The sequence below is a fragment of the Aricia agestis genome, chromosome Z (assembly GCF_905147365.1).
Source record: "Aricia agestis chromosome Z, ilAriAges1.1, whole genome shotgun sequence".
NCBI lineage: Eukaryota > Metazoa > Arthropoda > Insecta > Lepidoptera > Lycaenidae > Aricia > Aricia agestis.
The window spans coordinates 33061016-33081565 of record NC_056428.1 but is presented as its reverse complement, the minus strand read 5'-3'; the positions used below and the strand labels follow the sequence as shown (position 1 = coordinate 33081565).

The window sequence follows — 20550 nt, the reverse complement described above, 5'->3', positions numbered from 1 at the left end:
TTCACGTGTAACTCGAGTTTTATATTCACCGCCAATTTACAAAAAACAAATGACAAATCACTGACATAGTATGTACTACGTACTAGACTCGACAACGCACCGCAATGCTTGGTCACATTCAACATAATCTATATAGCAGCAGTGCACTTAGTCGCCCGCGAGCTCTTCTGCGCGCCAGACGTACCACAATCAAAAACGAAACCAAAAAAAGTCGCAAAAATGCCTAGTTGTGGGTTAAGAATTAAGATACTGCAAAAATGATTCCAGTAACACTTCCAAATGCAACGCAATAACATTTCATCGGTATTAGCATTCTTATTTAATTATTTAAATTAAAATACGAACATTCAATTACTAGGCGAAGACGCGCGCCATTTTGCATTGTCATAGAGTAGTAGATTCAGATTGTAATGTAGGCAGAATCAGAAATCTATGATAAGACGACGATGAATGAAGCTGTGGAATGACGTACTTACTCACGTAGATGAGTTTGTATTTTGGTAATATGTATTTAAAATATTACGTACATTATACATGCGTACATTATAATAATTTTATTATGGTACATATTTGAAAATATTTAAGTAATTTAAATAAGGTAATTAGCTATAGTGGACTATGGATCCATATTAATTATAAATTTTATAAAAAAGTGAATTTTTATTTTTATTTTATCCACTTACTCAAATAGATTCTGCATTCATTCGAGTGTAGGCACAAAACTGTGTCACTTCTGCGGTACTGATCTATATCAATCACCGCCCCGCCTCCCACCCCGCTCATACCTCAAGTGCGACATGTTTTTTGTTCGCAATAGCTGCTCTAGTACGTAGTACTTACTACCTCAGTGTGACAAATGAATGTAATATACTACATTAGGTTACCAAAGAGTTCTAAAATTTAAATTTAAAAAAGAATTCATTAGCAATGTTTCTAACTGGCCAGTTCTAAACATTTTCAGTGTTGCCCACGCACAGTGGCGGTTACGACGCTCGCCGCGTTCTTGATCGGGCGAAAATGTATGAAGAAATTTGAGAGCGTTTCTTATTTTTCTTATAAATGGAAATGTTTTCAAAAACCCGGCCGGACGGTCCCCGGACGCCCTTCAAACTAGGACAAATCCGGGGAAATCCAGACGGATGGCAACCCTACTCTAGGTACACGTTTGTAATCGCGTCTGAATTCTGATAGCCCATAATATTATATGGGCTAACGTGGAGAGGTGGTTTTAAACGTTATTGTCTTTTTGTTTTTGTTAATTAATTAGTAAAATTTTTATACATTATACGAGTATTATCCTTGCTAAATTGCTAATATTATTGTTACGTGCTAGGGTTCGAGGATTTGGAGAGTAAGACTTGCTGACTCTCTTGAAGACTTTATTCACTAAGTCTAGGTCACACAAGCACACACTAGGTCACAACACTTAGCACTAAGTCCAAACACTGATCACTAGGTCCAATCACTAAGCACTATCTAAATATACTGTCCTAGGTCGTAGCCAAGTCGAAGGTTTCACTGGTTCACTCACTATTGATCACTTGTTGTCACTCCGAAATCGCCTTGATGATCGCTCGAACCGAACTGAATTGCCGGGCCTGCCTGCGGCTTTTTATATGGCGAGACGAATTCCAGAAAGTTTCCGATTCACGTAAACAAGTAAACAACCGTGGGAACTTTCTAGGAGGCTCGAGCATGTACCACAATAAAAGTAAACAACTAAACACGTAAACAAAATAAACCGGTAAACACGTAAACAAAATGTTGGACTTTTCTAGAAGGTTCGAGTATGTACTTGCGCATCTCATGCCATCTAGTATTGAGTAGGGGATTTATGTTGCCTGTGCTCCCTCGGTAAGTTTCGCTGGTTTGTCGCTAGATGACACCACGTGTCCGTATACCATGTACCGTAACACTACTCCCCTCTTAGAGATGTTCGTCCCGAGCATCATTGTTACTGCCATGGTAACGCGCCAGACGGTCTATGTGTACTACTTTGAATGTCCCTCTTGGTTGCTTTTGAATCCTGTAAGTCACATCATTCAATCGGGTAACCACTTTGTATGGGCCGTCCCACTTGGTCTGCAACTTTGGAGATTTGCCTTTTCGGCGAGTTGGGTTATGCAGCCACACCAGTGACCCATCCTCGAACCCTTGCACGTAACATTATGTATGCGAAAGTGTGTCTGTCTGTCTGTTACCTTTTCACGCCCAAACCGCTAAACCGATTTTGCTGAAATTCGATATGGAGATATATTGAGTCCCGGTAAAAAACATAGGATACTTTTTATCCCGGAAAAATGTACGGTCCCTGCGTAATTAATGAATTTTGGCGCGACGGAGTTGCAAGCGTCGTGTAGTACCTAACTAATAAATATTGAATACTATAAAAATATTACTAGAAACCCGCTACGTAGCAGGTGGCATTATAATAATCAATAATAATAAACCATTTTCATTATAAAAATAATAATTATGCATAATGCAGTAGGAAATTTTATCTCGGTAAAATAATAGAAACAAACACTGTAACAGTTTCATGTTCATACATTGAGATAAGTGATAAGATGACATACTATATACTATATTATGTGATTACGAGTCAAACTATTGTCCTATCTCAATGACAGTAGATATATTATGTAATTGTCATCATCATCGTCATTCGTCATCACATTTCTCATAACAAATTGTTAAGTACTTACTATATATTGGTTCTAGGCTTGGTCGCAGAACAGAGATTCGTCCAATGCTTCTCGACTTACATAATATGACTCCTTTACAAGCATGAAAATATTCATATGCGGTTCACATACTTAAATCATAAAAAAGAGCAAATTTATGACGAGTAAGAGACGACTACGTCGTGATTTTTTTCGCTTACATTGCAAAAAAGGTCTGTCAGCTGCACCCCCCTCCTGCCCGCCCCTCGGTACGCCCATGGCTGAAATACTAATATTATAAATGCGAAAGTGTGTCTGTCTATCTGTCTGTTACCTCTTCACGCCTAAATCGCTGAACCTATTTTGCTGAAATACTAATATTATAAATGCGAAAGTGTGTCTGTCTGTCTGTCTGTTACCTCTTCACGCCTAAATCGCTGAACCGATTTTGCTGAAATTTGGTATGGGGATACTTTGAGTCACGGGAAAGGACATAGGATACTTTTTATCCCGGAAAAATGTACGGTTCCCGCGCGATAAACGAATTTTGGCGCAACAGAGTCGCGGGCGTCATCAATCAATTTACAGCATATTATGATTTAAATGAATATTTTCGAAGACATTACAGATTTAAAAATTGCGGGAAGTAGCTTTTGCAGCGGTACTTACCGGCCTATGCGGGCCACGGGTAGTAATGAATACTTATAATTAAAAACTAATGAACCTATTTTAATAATTTCTTCAGTGAGTTACATAGGCTATAATATGTTTTATACCCGTGCGAAGCCCGGGCGGATCACTAGTTTAATATAATATCACATCTTTATGATACGTCTTTAATGATATTCTCTTGTTACCAGGGAAGGCAATCACCCAGACGACTACAGTCGGATAACGTACAAAAAGCTATTGTCACTGGTGTGCCAATTTGCTAATGCGCTCCGGGAGAATGGCATTCGTAAGGGAGATAAGGTCTCTATCTATATGCCGATGGTTATGGAGACCATTGTGTGTATGCTGGCCTGCGCGAGGATCGGCGCTGTGCATTCAGTCGTGGTAAGATTATCTATATTTATGAGATTTGTAAAGATATTCAAGTAAGTGACTAGTTATTTTGAGTACCAGTCAGATCCTTTTGCCAGCGACTAACTCTCAGTTTCTTCCAGACATTAAGTTGAACTATTTTTATTATATTATAGCGTCAATTTGAGAGACTAAAGCTGAGGTTCTACCTGGGATGCTAGCGAGATTAAGGGCTGCTGTATCACCACTTCCTGATGTACGTAGCCTATCCGGCACTTAGCAGGAAGTGGTGATACAGGCCATAAGGATTGCTCTCTACTGCTTAGTGCTTTAACAGTCAATTACTGTAGAGTTGGATTACACTATCTACATACTTTAGCGTTAAAGGTTAACATAAGATAAACTTGTAACTTAAATAATAGTAATTAATTCAGGCGAGTCTACACAGTAATTCTTAGGCAAGTCTACGCAGAAGGTACCTAGATTGTTTAAGAGCTCACCTGACTCTAAAAATCAAACATCGTCCTTCTCTCTTCACACTCACGCCCGTCTTTCATATGCCAGGTGAAAAAGGACGGCGCGGAATCATCGCCGAGTTAGTTTTACTTGAATAAAAGACGAACTATAATGATTATGAAAAAAGTGTTTTGAGCAAATTTAGGTTTTATCAATACCTTTTTAGATATTAAAAAATATTAAAGAAAGGACAGCAAACTTCGAAGATCCAAGCAAAAATGTGTCTAAAACAAGGTTTTTTGTAAAAAAGAAACTATCGAGCATTTTTTGAGTAATCGTATTTTCGTCTTGAGCATTTAATCTTTATGAACTGAAGTTACTTGTGTCAAAAAATCAGTTTTCTAGACCTTACAGATTTTGAGATCTAGGTTAAAGTATGTAGTCAAGTTAGGGTCATATGGGCTCTTAAGTAAGCAATTCATTACCTAAATTCATATTTAAATCTACATTTAAGCCGGCCCCTAGACGATCAATTTCATTGTGTAATATCGCGCTTTAATTTTATTGAAGAGTTTATTTGACAATAATTAGATTTAAGGCGCGCGATGTTCAATATCAACCCTAGACGGTCAATAATATAACGCAATCGCGATATTGCTCATTAACGGCCGTTCCTAATATTTGATATATCTCTGGTTTTGCCCTACTAGAGATAGGAATAGCTCACAATTGACATTAGATGTCTCTAATGTCTAATGTGAGCTATTCCTATCTCTATAGTTTGTGCGTTTTATGATGATATGCGTGACACATTATAATTGGCAATACTAGGTAAGTTACCTAACAAAAATTAATCGATAATTTAAAAATATCGAATCACTTCGTAAAGGAATTGCAATCGAAATTATCGATTTCGTACTGACATTTCAGTGGTGCCGGCGATTTAAGATGGCCGCCCTTTTTTATCGATTTGATTTCGATTCAGCAGAGTCAATCTCTATTGACATAAGTTCCGTTTCATGCATATGACATTTTTGAAATGTTTTCGTAACAATAATTTTTACAGTTAATATTTATAATTTTATATTAATAAAAAAAGTTGCTAAATGCCAACCATTTAGCAACTTTTCGTTTTTATTCATTTTTAATTATAGGAAACATTTGTTTTTGTAAATGGAATATAATTTATTACATTTTGATTTTTTTGTTTTCTTGTAAAAAAAACCCGTAGCAAGGAATATGAAAACTGTCACCCATATCATCTTAAAACGCACAAACTATAGTAGGGAGAAACCAGAGATAGATCAAATATTGGGAACGGCCGTTAATTGCTCGTCTAGGGTCCTGCTAAATTGATTCTCTTCATTTGACGTTGCAAATTTTTGGTCTCAAATCTAAATCAACTTCAATGCTACAAATGTTTTTGTAGTTTGTGTCACATAACAGAGGCACCTACTACTCCTAGTCAAAACCTCGCATATCTTGCCTTTCTATGATGGATTTATGCAAGAGCAAGACGGATACATTACAATTGATGTTTCAGCGTTGCAAGCCATTGACCGCGTCTCACAAACGTCACAAAGGCTGTCAATGAGTGATTTAAACATAAAGTTAATATACCTAGCGGAATAGAGCAACAGTCTCGAGATGTCAAACGAAACCGAAATTGGTTTTCATCTGTGTGAAAAATATGTGTACGTATACACTTACACAAGCATGATTGAACATGACTTCTATGAGATTAAATTGTCAACGTGCGGCACGTCAAAAAAAGAGTGCTGCTGTCATGTATCACACGTCTCTTTTTACCACGCAGTGTTACTGATAGTGACATCTCTCTTGCTCAGGCCTTTGTTTTTCTTGCGCGCGCGTCACCGCTCGCTTGTCAGTCCCTTGTGATCTGCCTCTTTAAAGGAGTACTTACAGTTCGGTACCTAAACACGCGAGTGGGACAGGCCGTCCATGCGTAAACGGCATGCAAACTGCAAAGTCAATCCTGCGCCAGTTCGTTCGGCCCACCTGATGGGAGAGAGCATCACTCTCTCCCATCAGGTGGGCCGAACGAATATAGAGTGTACTATGTATTGCGCACACATTTGGGAACTTTCATCTCTCCAGCGTATTTAATTATTTATTAACATTAAGTTGTATAAAAGTTTTTAGTAAGTAAGTAGGTACGCCATACGAGCGAGTTTATTAAATCACGCTGTATAAAGCGGATAATATTATGTTAAATAGTTAATATTATTAATATTGTTTATACAGTTCTATGGTGCATTATACGTAACAGATAATTAATTTATTTATGTAATATTTAATAACTAGCTGGTGCCCGCGACTTCGTCCGCGTCAGCATAGTAGATCACGTCCCAAGTATTATTTTTCAAAAATATTCAATGTACAGAATTGAGTTGCTTACGATTTTATTATATTATGTATAGATGACTTAGTTTGTTCCTAAAAAGGAGAAATTAGGCGCAATACAAACGCCAGGACACCATTTCGTTATAAGTAACAGATCCATGGTGGGGGGAGGGGTTTGGGGGGGCACAGCCCCCCCAAATCAAATGACACTCGAAAACCGTATGTTTAGTGTAGTTTTTAAATTTGTTCTTAAAAATGGAGAAATATGTCTACGCGACATCGTTTTCTTTAAAGAAAATTTTAAGGAAGAAACGACCGGTGCCGAAGCTCGCTGGCAAGGAGTGTAGATAGATACAAAGTGTAAAGGAAAAATTTGTAGAAAATTTTATGAGCTTTCATTATGTACCGAACTTTTTTTCTCTACAACGCACCGTTTTAGCGAAATGAGAAAAAGACTAAAAATATTGAAACTTGAGCCCCTTCCCCCCACCCTAGGAGATATCGTAATAATATATAGCCGATGTGTTGACCCGACCTCTAAGTAATATTCGTGCAAAATTTGAAGTAAATCCATCCAGTACTTTCTGAGTTTATCCCGGACATACATACAGACAAACAGACAATCAGACAAACAGAAAACAATTCTAAAAACTATATTTTTGGCTTCCATATCGATTGTAGATCACGTTCCAAGTATTATTTTTCAAAAATATTCAATGTACAGAATTGAGTCTCTTACGATTTTATTATATGTATAGATAGCTGCGCCCCCCCAAATCAAATGACACTCGAAAACCGTATGTTTAGTGTAGTTTTTAAATTTCTTCTTAAAAATGGAGAAATGCTACGCGACATCGTTTTGTTTAATAAAAATTTTAAGGAGGAGGGGGGGGGGGGGGGGTTGGGGGGGCCCAGCCCCCCCCCCCCCCCCAACAAGAAACGACCGGCGCCGAAGCTCGCTGCATATAAATCAAACGACACTCGAAATCTGTATAGATAAGATAGATAAAAGCTCATAGCAAGGCAAGGAGTTGAGATAGATACAAAGTGAAAAGGAGAAATTTGTAGAAAATTTTATGAGCTTTCATTATGTACCGAACTTTTTTTTCTACAGCGCACCGTTTTAGCGAAATGAGCAAAAAACTAAAAATATTGAAACTTGAGCCACTCCCCCCACCCTAGTCGATAATAATAATAAATAATATAATACTCCCCACACCGGTTTCGGTGGCCGGTTTCATTGAAACCAGACCAGGTACGCAGGAGTGATTTTATAGTGCCCAAGTGTGTGCGCAGTACACAAGAGCACTCTCTATTCCTTTACTCTCATAACCCAGTGGGACGGAAGACCGACACGACCGGCGAGAGATCAGGCGCAGGACCGACTTTTTACATGCCCATCCGACGCATGGATCATCTTACTTGTCAGACAATCAGGTGATTAGCCTGCATTGTCCTAACCAAACTTGGAAATAACATGTTTCCAACGCGGGATTCGAACCCACGACCTCCGGAGTCGAGAGCGACGCTCTAACCACTAAACCACGGAGCTTTCATTATGTACCGAACTTTTTTTCTCTACAACGCACCGTTTTAGCGAAATGAGAAAAAGACTAAAAATATTGAAACTTGAGCCCCTTCCCCCTACCCTAGGAGATATCGTAATAATATATAGCCGATGTGTTGACCCGACCTCTAAGTAATATTAGTGCAAAATTTAAAGTAAATCCATCCAGTACTTTCTGAGTTTATCCCGGACATACATACAGACAAACAGACAAAAATTCTAAAAACTATATTTTTGGCTTCCATATCGATTGTAGATTACGTTCCAAGTATTATTTTTCAAAAATATTCAATGTACAGAATTGAGTCTCTTACGATTTTATTATATGTATAAAATATAGATTATAAAGAAATGTAATAAATAATAACAGCTTTATCAATTATTATCTTTAAATTATGTAAAACATTCACAAGAAGTCTTGAGATCTACCTATTTTATAATTAACCGACGTGCCCTCATTACCTGATGTAGTAGGTATGAATAATGACGTCTTTACCTTGGCGTCATTAAGTCGATGGTAATGTACGGTGCGCCCATATGGACAGATAACCTGCGCCCCGAAAATCGTTTGGTTCTCGGGAAGCTGCAGAGGACAATGGCGATACGAGTGTATGTATCGTACCGTCTCGAAAGACGCCGCATGCGCATTAGCAGGAAGTGTGCCTTGGGACTTAGAAGCCTTAGCCTTGGCTGAAGTCTACTGGCGCTGCCAATCTATACGGGATGAGGGGAATATCCCACCGTTTGATCTCATACAGCGGTGGCGAAACTCGGCAAATGATAAAGCAGTCGATCTGTGGTCGGAGCGGCTCGAACAACCGCGAGTCAGCATTGATATACTATCAGCTCTACGTCCTGTTCTAAAAGAATGGGTGCGTAGGAAGTTTGGTGCTTTGACGTTCCGCCTCACACAGGTATTGACTGGACATGGTTGTTTCCGTCGGTACCTGTGTGAGATAGTTAAACGGGAAGAGACAACAGCCTGTCACCACTGTATTGAGACATGTGACACGGCCCAACACACGATTTCGACGTGCCCTGCATGGGACAACCATCGAACGGACATGACAAATATTACCGGACAAGACACAACGCTCTCAGCATTAATACGTGCAATGCTGGAGAGCCAAGATAAATGGCGGGCGGTGGAGAACTTTGCGGAAGCAGTTATCTCCGCCAAGGAAGAGGCCGAGCGCGTGAGAGAAAGGGCGGCGCGTCTTGGTTCACTTCGCTCGAGAAGGCCTAGGCGAAGACGGGCGATCAACCATGATGACCGCTATGTTCCGCCTTAGGAGGGGAGCTCGGGGTGGCGGCGTGGGGATGCCGTTACCCATGGAACCGAGTCCCCGAGTTGGTCGCGATGCACAACGTACTCCTGTGCATCGCAACGTAAGCCATAAATGGCTCATGCAAGCCCATTGGGGCCTCTCTTGGCCTCGGCAGGGCAAAAAGCCCCAACAGAGAAGAGCCTGCGCAGCAGCAGGCGCTCGCCGGCGGAGTCGTGGTGTAGGCTCACGCGATCCCGCGGCCCGCCCAAGGCGCATAGTGGAGTACCGCCGAGTTTTTAGTGGGTAGGGGCTACGTCCACCACCATCTTCGGACGCAGCAGAGACCCACATACTTGCGAATAGGACCCCATCCCCCGCAAGATGCTTAAAAGCATTTTCTCGGCGCAAAAAAAAAAAAAAAAAAAAGGTATGAATAATGAATATTTAACGGCCACACTCAGATATTGTGTATTTAATATATACAGGGTGTAACAAAAATAAGCGATAATACTTTAGGGTGTGTACGTGTTCCTTGTAGAGAGTTCACTGTGAAAGTAGCAGCGCTGAAAGACCAAATTTTTTTTTCACTTTTATATGGGGAAACTCGTGACGCTCGGGCCCTTGCCCATACAAAAGTGAAAAAAAAATCGTCTTTCAGAGCTGCTACTGTCACAGTGAACTCTCTACAAGGAACACGTACACACCCTAAAGTATTATCACTTATTTTTGTTACACACTGTATAATAATGGGTACTTTTCTTTAATAATTTTTTTTTCGGAGTTGAATTTCTTTTTCAATAATGAATAATCATAAAACACAGACATTCTGTTGTGGCCTGTGGGTAGGCATAATATGTTTTTATATTGTAGCATGTTAGGTTGGGGCGGCTCTCATGCTAGGCCTTGACCAAAATTCGTGTCAAGTTGTAGTGGCCTGTGAGAAAACACTACAATTATTTTAGTTCTTCATAGTATTTCTTAACGTCTTCTCTTAACGACTGATTAATATAATTTTCATAAGAAACTGTTACAGACGATTATATGAATGATGAATATTAAGATATCAGGGGCGTAGCTAACGCCGTATATGCCGTATCAATTACACGGGCCCCCCGGGCCACAAGGAAAAAGTAGTAGAAACTTTCCATTTCTTTGATTAAATTCACAAAATATGAGAAAAGTAAAAAAGGCATGCTTTCCTGACAAAAAATTTTTAAACCTTTCCTACTAAGGCAGTAAAGGCACGCTACGCTTATTCGTAGAATGATTAATGTACCTATCGTTATTATAAATTGTTCAAATGTAGCGACTAGCGGCGTACGTCAATGAACATATATATATATATATATCTTAATATATCTTAATATATATATTTCTTGTGTGCGTGTGTATGTGACTGAACTCCTCCTAAACGACTGGACCAATTTTGATGAAATTTTTTGTGTGTGTTCGTGGAGATTCGAGAATGGTTTAGATTTACAGTTTGGTCTACTGGAAAATGTTTTTTCAATTAATTTCTTATTTATAAGGAGTTGTTGATTTTGGAATGTTTTACATTAGATCCGGCGGACGGCGCTATCATCGCATTCAATATTATTCTATTTCAATTTTAGTTTGTCCTGACAGATGGTGCTACGATTAATTTGAAAAAAATTTTGTTATTCAATTCATGTGCTGATTAAAATATTAAATAAATAACACATAGGCTACAATTTTAACCGATTTTCAAAATTTTTCTTTTGGTATATAGGGTATCATCCCAATTTGGTATTATATTCAGAAAAGTGGTGATCTGATGAAGGATCCATAAGTAATCGAGGGAACTCCTCAAAACTTATAGGGAAACATGTGGTGACTTCGGTTTCGTGAGAAGTATTCTAAGCATATGCTACCAACAAGTAAGATTTTGCACCGAGATATACCTGGTATACCGTGGTTCGGAAGGTGCTGCGAGAATTCCTGATTCTTTATAGATACAAGTTTGGGAGTTTCGGCGTTGCTTTAAGAACAGAAAGCATATGCTACTATGCAAATTACATTCTTCATCATCATTATCATCATCATCACTACCATATTATACCATTTCATAGTCTTTTAGATCGAGACTCAAGTTTGTCAAGCGATAATTAAAAAAAAATCTATATCTACCTAATATTATAAACCTGAAGAGTATGTTTGCTTGAACGCGTCAATCTCAGAAACTACAGGTCCGATTTAAAAACTTATCTCAGTGTTAGATATCTATCTCATTTATCGAGTAAGACTCATTATTTAGTCTTACTCGATAAATGATCTCATTTATCGAGTAAGACTCATCATTTATCGAGAAGGTTATATTATATTATTACTCTAAGACTAATACGACAGAAGAAACTCAGGAAAATGTGGGAAAAACGGGGGAAATATTTTTTATGGGAAAATGTACCTACGGATTCTGTAAAATTTCTAATTTACGCGGGCGAAGCCGCGCGGGACATCTAGTATATATATATATATATATATATATATATATATATATATATATATATATATATATATATATATATATATATATATATATATATATATATATATATACGTGAGCCAAAAACTTTGTATCCCTTTTGACGAAAAATGGGGAATGAAACTTTGCACAGTTATAGTTTATATGGTGAAAAAGTGCATCGAGCTAATATTATTTTGAAACTATGCTTTTATCATACATTTTTTTTACAAATAAAACATTACACACACTACAACACACACACTAGGAAAAATGACAGATTTTTGAGTGACAAGCCTATACATACGAATTATACTCTTTTATTTATGGTTGAAGTCTGTTGACAACAAGGTGACAAATTGAAAATGAATTATATTTTTTTATTGAATCTTAGATACTATAACGGCCGTTCCCAATATTTGATCTATCTCTGGTTTTGCCCTACTAGAGATAGTAATAGCTCACAATTGACATTAAATATATGTCTCTAATGTCTAATGTGAGCTATTCCTATCTCTAGTAGGGCCAAACCAGAGATAGATCAAATATTGGGAACCGCCGTTAGACAATGCTTACACGGCCAGTCTGAGATCAGCTGAGTCCCAGAGACAGATTTGAAAAAAATATGATAAAGTCAATATTTTTTTACAAAATATAGGTAATAGTCCTAAGGTCGTTGAAACTAAGGTCGAATTTCGACCATTGGGCGATCTCTAGTTCTCTTCAATAGCTGTCTCTTTTATCTCTAATACAATATTACGTTTCTCCCACAGTCTACTCCAGCTCTAGTTTGTACAGACGCTCACTGAATCAGATTCAAAGAATGCCATGCACAGCAGGCTTAGCATGGCCACCATAGAAAGGTTTAGGTATTCTTAAGGTAAAGTAAACAAGGTGATGGACTAACAAAGGAAAGTCAGTGTCAGTTTGTCCGCAAAGACTGTCAGCGTTTCTATTCTTTAGCATTTCTACTGTGGCCATGCTAAGTCTGCTGTAGTATTTAGTATTCAAGTATTCAATTTTGAATACTACAGAGCATGGCGTATTTTGTATCTAAAGGCCTGTCCACATCTCCACGTTACGACGTCGTCAACGTGTAACGGTGCGGTAACGTGGCACGGTACGTTGACGTTACGTGAAAATTTACGTCAACATAACGTGAAAATGCACGTCACGGTGTAGCAACATAAGTACGTCACCATGCCTTGTAAAACTGCTACATTCTTTACTACTTATCTAGATAGGGACCGCACAATACGTATCCTGCTTTTGCTAAAAAGACGGAGAAAGAGATTTAAGAAAAATAAGACATAAAATGTTGTTACACCGTGACGTGCATTTTCACGTTACGTTGATGTTAATTTTCACGTCACGTCAACGTACCGTGCCACGACTTCACCGTTCCACGTTGACGACATCGTGACGTGGAGATGTCGAATGTGGATGGGCCGTTATTCAATCAATCTATAGGACGCAATCCGTATCCACTGGCCGTACCACGAAACCGTTTTGAGACTCAAACAATCGTACGAGCATGCCGCGTCCTACTCTAACAAACGAGAAATTACGTTGTTAGAGCTAAGAGCAGGACGCGGCTCACGCGGCATTCTCAGTCGATTGTTTGAGTCTCAAAACGGTTTCGTAGTTGGCCTACTGGCTATCTCGAAATAACAATTTACATACAGTTCGCAGGTTTCTCGTGCGATTCCCTCGCGGAGCGCATGTCGGCATGCGAGGCCAAGGTCCTGGTGACGGCAGATGGGGCCTGGCGTGGGGAAAAGCTGCTGAACCTCAAGCAGATGTGCGATGATGCGATGCAGAAGGCGAAGACCAAGTTCAATCACTCCATCGAAAAGTGCATTGTCGTGTCTCACTTGAAGCGAGTCACGGCTTGCGGGAAGTTGCCTGATGATCTGTCGAGTATGGTTAGTTGGGATTTTTGGCTCTAAAGATTTAGTTTGTAGAGCATGTATACGCTCTACAATCTGTATTGGCTTACTAACATTATATATTAAAACGTGTCTGTTTGTCTGCCTTTTTCCTCTGCTAAAACCTCTGAACTTTTTCTGATCGGTATGTAGATAGAGTCTGAGTGTAGTTTTTATCTCACGTAATTAACGAATTTCATCACAATGAGGTTCCGGTCACCATCTGTGTCGAATGTCTATGTACCTACTGACTACTGAGTAATAAAAATATTGACGCGTACATAACAGCTATTCAAGGTTGGTTGTCTTATGTCTCTCTCATATTATGACGTTAATGGCACAATAGACATAACGACCAGTAGTTCGACTGCAAAGAGACGGACAGGTTTCAATATCTATCAAATTCGTCGGGTTTCACTAGGATTATGAACGGAATGTGCCTCGCGCTGGCTGATATAATTTATTTTTAAATATTTAAAATAAAGATTTCAAAATTGGATTCTGACAATTTTAATCGCATGTGCCAAAACACAAACAACAATACGACCAAAGAGGAACACGTCCATCGAATATGTCATAGTTTTAAATTCGTAGGTAACAAGTTAACAACCCTAGCGACGATTTTCGTCATAAAACGTCAAATTTAAAAATTTCAACATCAGTTCTAAGTCGGTATACTCTATCATTCTGTCTACTCTGTTAATGGGTTCATCCATCTACACTACTATTATAAAGAGGAAAGATTTGATTGTTTGTTTGTCTTGAATAGGCTCCGAAACTACTGGACCGATTTGAAAGATTCTTTTACCATTGGAATCCTACATTAATTCTGCTGAACATAGGCTAAATTTTATTTTGGAAAAAAATAGGGTTCCGTAAGATATTTGGGATTTTCAGACGCAAGGTGTAAAAAATCAACCAGAAATGTTACTTTTTTCGCGTACGCTGCCTAAACTATAAAAGATAGAACCATAAAATGTTCTAAGTAATTGTAGATCTTTTAAATATCTACAAAAAAGTCCGCGACACACTATACCTATCTATGTTGAGTGAGGCACAATAACCATTTTTTTATTAAAAAATCTTGAAATGTTTTTGGACTACATTTAAATGCCTTTATTTTACTCATGGCAATAATTCTTATCAAAATAAATTATTTCATTACTAAGCACAGTTAATGTAGATAATATTTGGTCTTTGAATGATTAAAATTGGACGTTTGGTTTTAATGTTATGGCGAAATTAAAATATTACGATTTCTGCTGCACGGTGCGAATTGGGCGTCGTCAAGGCGCGCCGCGCGGGTGTGCTCGCCCGGAGAGTCCACGTAAATATTAATTATTATTACCTCGATCGTGGGAATCACAATAGATTTATAATATAATAGTTATGCGACAGCCGGGTGCCGCTTCATTGATGGGATAATATTATAGTGCTTCATTAATTAATTACGATTTGAATGACTATTATTTTTGATTGCTATTATAATTAATTTATATAACTATAAATCTCCAATAGCGGCAGCCGGCTGCCAGCATAACAATTATTGAAGATCTATTGTGGCTGCGATGTCTGCAATACCCACGATGCCGATGGAAGTATAATTAGGTCAGACTTTCAAATTAGTAGGTATCGATCTACGAAAAGAATGTTTTACCATAGAGTAATAAATGTTTTACTCATGGTCAACTATGCGTTGGCCTATCGCGAGTTGGAGCTGCTGATAATCAATTTATTTTGCTGCCACAAAATAAAACAACATCAAATATCGTTTACAGGGAAGCTTTAACCCAATTTTAATGGAATCTTTTACACATGTATGATGTAGGTAAGCATAAAATAATAAAGCATAAAACTACAAAAAAAACATAAAATACTTTAAACAAAAAAAATACATTTAGAAATTGCAAAATAGTATAAATAATAGTATCTTCTGTAGGTAAGGATAAAATAATCAAACATAACACTTTAAATATAAAAAAAATACAATAAAAATGTGTAAGTATAATAATCATAATATAGTAGTTACAGGCTAAATAGTGTAAACCATTTTTATGTTCTGCTTAACATAAAGATTGACTAAGAAATAAGATTGAAAAAAAAATATTTAAAAATCAATGTCCACCCGTGCGAAGCCGGGGCGGGCCGCTAGTAAACTATAAAGTACTAGATGTCCCACCTTGGGAGGTCGACGAAGTGTATACTTTATAAATGTGACAAGGAGGTAGGTATAGAGGTAGACAAGCAGACTTTACGCATACTTACTAAGACTTAAATTATTTGTGCCGTGTAAATATTTTCGTTAGTAACTGTATAATGTCTATACTATAAACTATTAATATTATATATTATAATATTATAAAGCGGAAGAGTTTGTTTGTTTGTTTGAACGCGCTAATCTCAGGGACTACCGGTCCGATTTCAAAAATCAAAGTAAAAAAAGTGTTAGATAGCCCATTTATCGAGAAAGGCTATATTTTATCACGCTAAGACTAATAGGAGCGAAGAAATAAAGGAAAACGTGGAAAAAAACGGGAGGAAATTATTTGAAAGGGCTTATTTGAACGCGTTAATCTCAGGAACTACTTGTTACGGTACATGGTATACGGACACGTAGTGCCATCTAGCGACAAACCAGCAAAACTTACCGAGGGAACACACGCAACATAAATCCCCTACTTAATACTAGATGGCGTTAGGTGCGCTAGTACATACTCGAATAGACTGTGCTCGAACTTTCTAGAAGTGTCTTGTTTACGTGTTTACCGGTTTATTTTGTTTACGTGTAACGTGTTTAGTTGTTTATGTTTATTGTGTTACATGCTCGAGCCTCCTAGAAAGTTCCGACACTTGTTTACTTGTTTACGTGTATCGGGAACTTTCTGGAATTCGTCTCGCCATATAAAAAGCCGCAGGTAGACGGCTCGGCAATTCAGTTCGATCTGAGCGATCTTCGAGGCGATTTCGGAGTGACAAATAGTGAGTGAACCAGTGAAACCTGCGACTTGGCTACGACCTAGGACAGTGATAGTTCTTAGTGATTGGACCTAGTGATTAGTGTTTGGACTTAGTGCTAAGTGTTGTGACCTAGTGTGTGCTTGTGTGACCTAGACTTAGTGAATAAAGTCTTCAAGAGAGTCACCAGGTCTTTTCTCTCCAAATCCTCGAACCCTAGCACGTAACATACTGATCCGATTTGAAAAATTCTTTCAGTGGTAGATAGCCCATTTATTGAGAAAGGATATAGGCTATATTTTATCACGCTAAGACTAATAGGAGCGAAGAAATAGAGGAAAATGTGGAAAAAAACGGGGGAAGTTATTTGAAAGGGCTTATCTCACGAACTACCGGAGCAATTTTTCTGTTATTTGGCACAAATAAGAAATGGACCACGTGAAGGATATAGACTATTTTTCGTGGACTAATTTGTCTGTGAAATGTCTAATTTACGCGGGCGAAGCCGCACGAAACGTCTAGTATATTATACAGTTACTAACGATATAAGATAATTGTATACTAACCTACTTAAATACTCTGTCATATTTAAAATAATTGATTATTATAATATTTTAGTATAACTGGAACGACGATGTTGACGTGTGGTGGCACGACTTCGTAGAAGGACAGTCCACCATCTGCCCACCGGAATGGATGGAGGCGGAAGACCCACTTTTCATGCTGTACACAAGGTAATACTCGCTAAAGCTGATCGCACATTTGTCAGAACGCACCACATACGGCATAGTACGCGATATGCGGCGAAAACGGTGCGGACGAATGTGCGAGGTTTTACATCATTTCATACAACGACTTCTAAAAAAACGGCCAAGTGCGAGTCAGACTCGCGCACGAACGGTTACGTACCATTATAAAGCAAAACTAAGCCACAAATTGTGTTTTTTATATGGGAGCTTCCCTCATTTTTATTTTTATTATAACTTATAATATTATTATTAATTATTAAAGTACTTACACATATAATAAAGGATTTTATACAAATTTCAACTGTCTAATTGTTACATTTTTGAAATCGAGAAAAAAAAGCCAAAAAATCACGTTTCTTGTATGGAACAGCCTGCTGACAGACAGACGGACAGACAGACAAGTCTTAGTATTAGGGTCCCATTTTTACCCTTTGGGGTACGGATCCCTAATGAGGCGCGTTCGGCTCGAGCGTATTGATAAATGTGCGATGACCTAACAGGCTAACACCCACCTAGGGCACCTAGAGACATTTAATGATTACTCGAAAGCTTAATTTGCTTAATTTAAAAAAGGTATGAGAATTACGTCAATATCTAGACTAAATTAAAGTTAAGTAATTAAATCAAGAGTGCGGCCGTAGATGCAAAGATGTTAACCGCCACATTATAACCTACGTAGATATCTGTGCACCGTACCAATGATTATTACCTGACTTTTTGTCGAACGAATTATTCGCTCCACCTTTTTTATTATTCGCACACCATTCGATTTGTCCTTATCGCTATTTTAAGATAACCTTTCTTTGGGTTTTCCTCTCGGTAATTGCTAACCCTTTCCTTCGTAATTAAGGTCGTTCATGACAATCAGTAGGACAGTAGGTCACTAATATCACGTTGGTAATATTAACCGCCTTTTAAGGAAGTCTCTTAAATATGACTTTTAATGGGGTTAGGTTAATAAAGGTTAAAGTTTTAAAGATAATGCTATATAGCTGTTACTGAAGACCTTCCGAAGACGTTAATTATAATAATAATATCTTAATGTTTATTGTTTGTTTAACAATGAAAAAATAAGGTTTTTTGTGGATTTCACGGTCTTTGTAAGTACCTATAAAGAACATCTTTTTGGGAAATACTTTATAAAGTATTTCCCAAAAAGGTGTTCTTTGTAGGTACAAAAACATGATTTAAATTATTAGGACCCTAAACGTAACATGTAGAGCAGATAAAAAGATTGTTAATTTCCTGTAGCAATCGTATTACGAGTACCTTTCTAAACATGAACAACGTACAGTCAATGTCAATATGACTACATTAAAAAATGTACTCACTTCCTATAGGAAGTAACGTTTTATAGGTACTTAAAGAATTTGTCGTGTATTACTTAAGTTTGTTTTGCCTTTTCTTCTCGAATGGCTATAGATAGTGTTGATCCGAATTTTATTAGTTCATAGCCGGAGAAAACTTGGTATAATCCATAATAATAATCCGAGCGAATTTGAATATCTGTCTGTCTGTTACTGCAGGCCTCACGCTTACACCGCTAAATAGATATTTCATTGAAATTCGCGCAAATAATATTCCCGTCTCTTACTCTATTAATTTCTCTCCGTCCGTCTCTTACTCTATTGATGATTTTGTTTCTCTATCATCTAGCGGTTCGACGGGCAAGCCTAAGGGTGTGTTACACACGACCGCTGGCTACCTCCTCCACTCTGCTACCAGCTTCCGCTACGTCTTCGACTACAGGGATAAGGACGTGTTCTGGTGTACTGCTGATGTTGGCTGGATCACCGGACATACTTATGTGGTGTACGCGCCTTTGGCTAATGCTGCTACATCGCTCGTGGTGAGTGTTTCTTACGTAGCTTTCGGCAGAAGCCAGAACAGCCATCAGCCGTTTGACAGCAGATTCTGCATAATATCTACTGTTGCATAGCTGTCGCAAGAAACGTAACTATGCAGGCCGGTTTCTAAGGTTATTAGAAGTCGTTTATCTTTTTATATTAAAGGGTTTTCGTTTCGAAAAATTTCGAGATCTAGCTCTAATTAATTGTCTAATTGTAAATTTGCCAACTCCTATAAAATTAAATGCTATGCTGCATACTTAAAGTAAAACTGACTTGCAATATTCATGACTCTACTGAAATAGGTTAATCATTGATACAACACATCGTTTAAAATACAACGACCCGTATTTAATTTCGGTATAGTTATACGCTTGCCCCATATACCTAATTAAATAATTAAGGGCCTAATTATAATCTTGTTTTCATAGTCACTTTAAGGTCCAATTTTATCGACGTATACTGAAAGTTAATGCTCGAATTAGTATCACGTTGTCTGTGTTGGTTTTTCATACTAATGAAAGAGAAGACATGACATTTAACAAGCTATTAACACTAACCGACGTAGGTGAAGTTGGGTCTAAGTCTCTGACTATAGTTAAAACTAACACAGCCTCTTCACGTCGCGTTGGGCCAACGTGAAAAGGCTGTGTGCCAACGTCGTTGGCTCGTGATAAGCAAATATAGGCGATAATTATTATCTGTAGAGCGTAGAGAGGTTGCATATTCGTCAGTAATTGGCCACGTTTGATATCGATTGTCCTTACTGTGAAGAGCTAAGTACCTACATAATAACGGCTATCTAACTAAAAGAGAAATCACAGGGGAATTTACAGAAATTGTATGACTTGACAACACAAAGTTTTGTACCATTAAAGAAATTGATTCAAAGGCAGACGACGGACCTACGTCATTTGGTCGGGTAATGTCCATTTAATCCATACTAATATTATATGTATATGCGAAAGTGTGTCTGTCTGTCTGTCTGTTACCTCTTTACGCCCGAACCGCTGAACCGATTTTGCTGAAATTTTGTATAGAGATACTTTGAGTCTCGGGAAAGGACATAGGATAGTTTTTATCCTGGAAAAATGTACGGTGCACCGTGCAACGGAGTTGCGGGCGTCATCTAGTATTTTATATTAGGCGTGATTAGGCTCGCATGGACATAAACTGACCAAATTACGTTGGTCCGCCTACGAATCAATTTCTCTGATAGTACTTCGTCCACGATATGACTATACAGTG

General features: G+C 38.1%; 1 protein-coding gene across 1 annotated transcript in view; it reads left to right on the top strand.

Annotated features, from left to right (window-relative positions):
• Positions 1-20550, top strand: part of LOC121738815 (acetyl-coenzyme A synthetase) — a 38135-nt gene that overhangs the window by 5355 nt on the left and 12230 nt on the right. Inside the window, exons 2-5 of the mRNA XM_042131065.1 lie at positions 3524-3719; positions 13509-13748; positions 17325-17440; positions 19112-19304. Of these exons, the coding sequence (XP_041986999.1) occupies positions 3524-3719; positions 13509-13748; positions 17325-17440; positions 19112-19304 (745 nt within the window). The remainder of the gene's footprint in view (positions 1-3523; positions 3720-13508; positions 13749-17324; positions 17441-19111; positions 19305-20550) is intronic.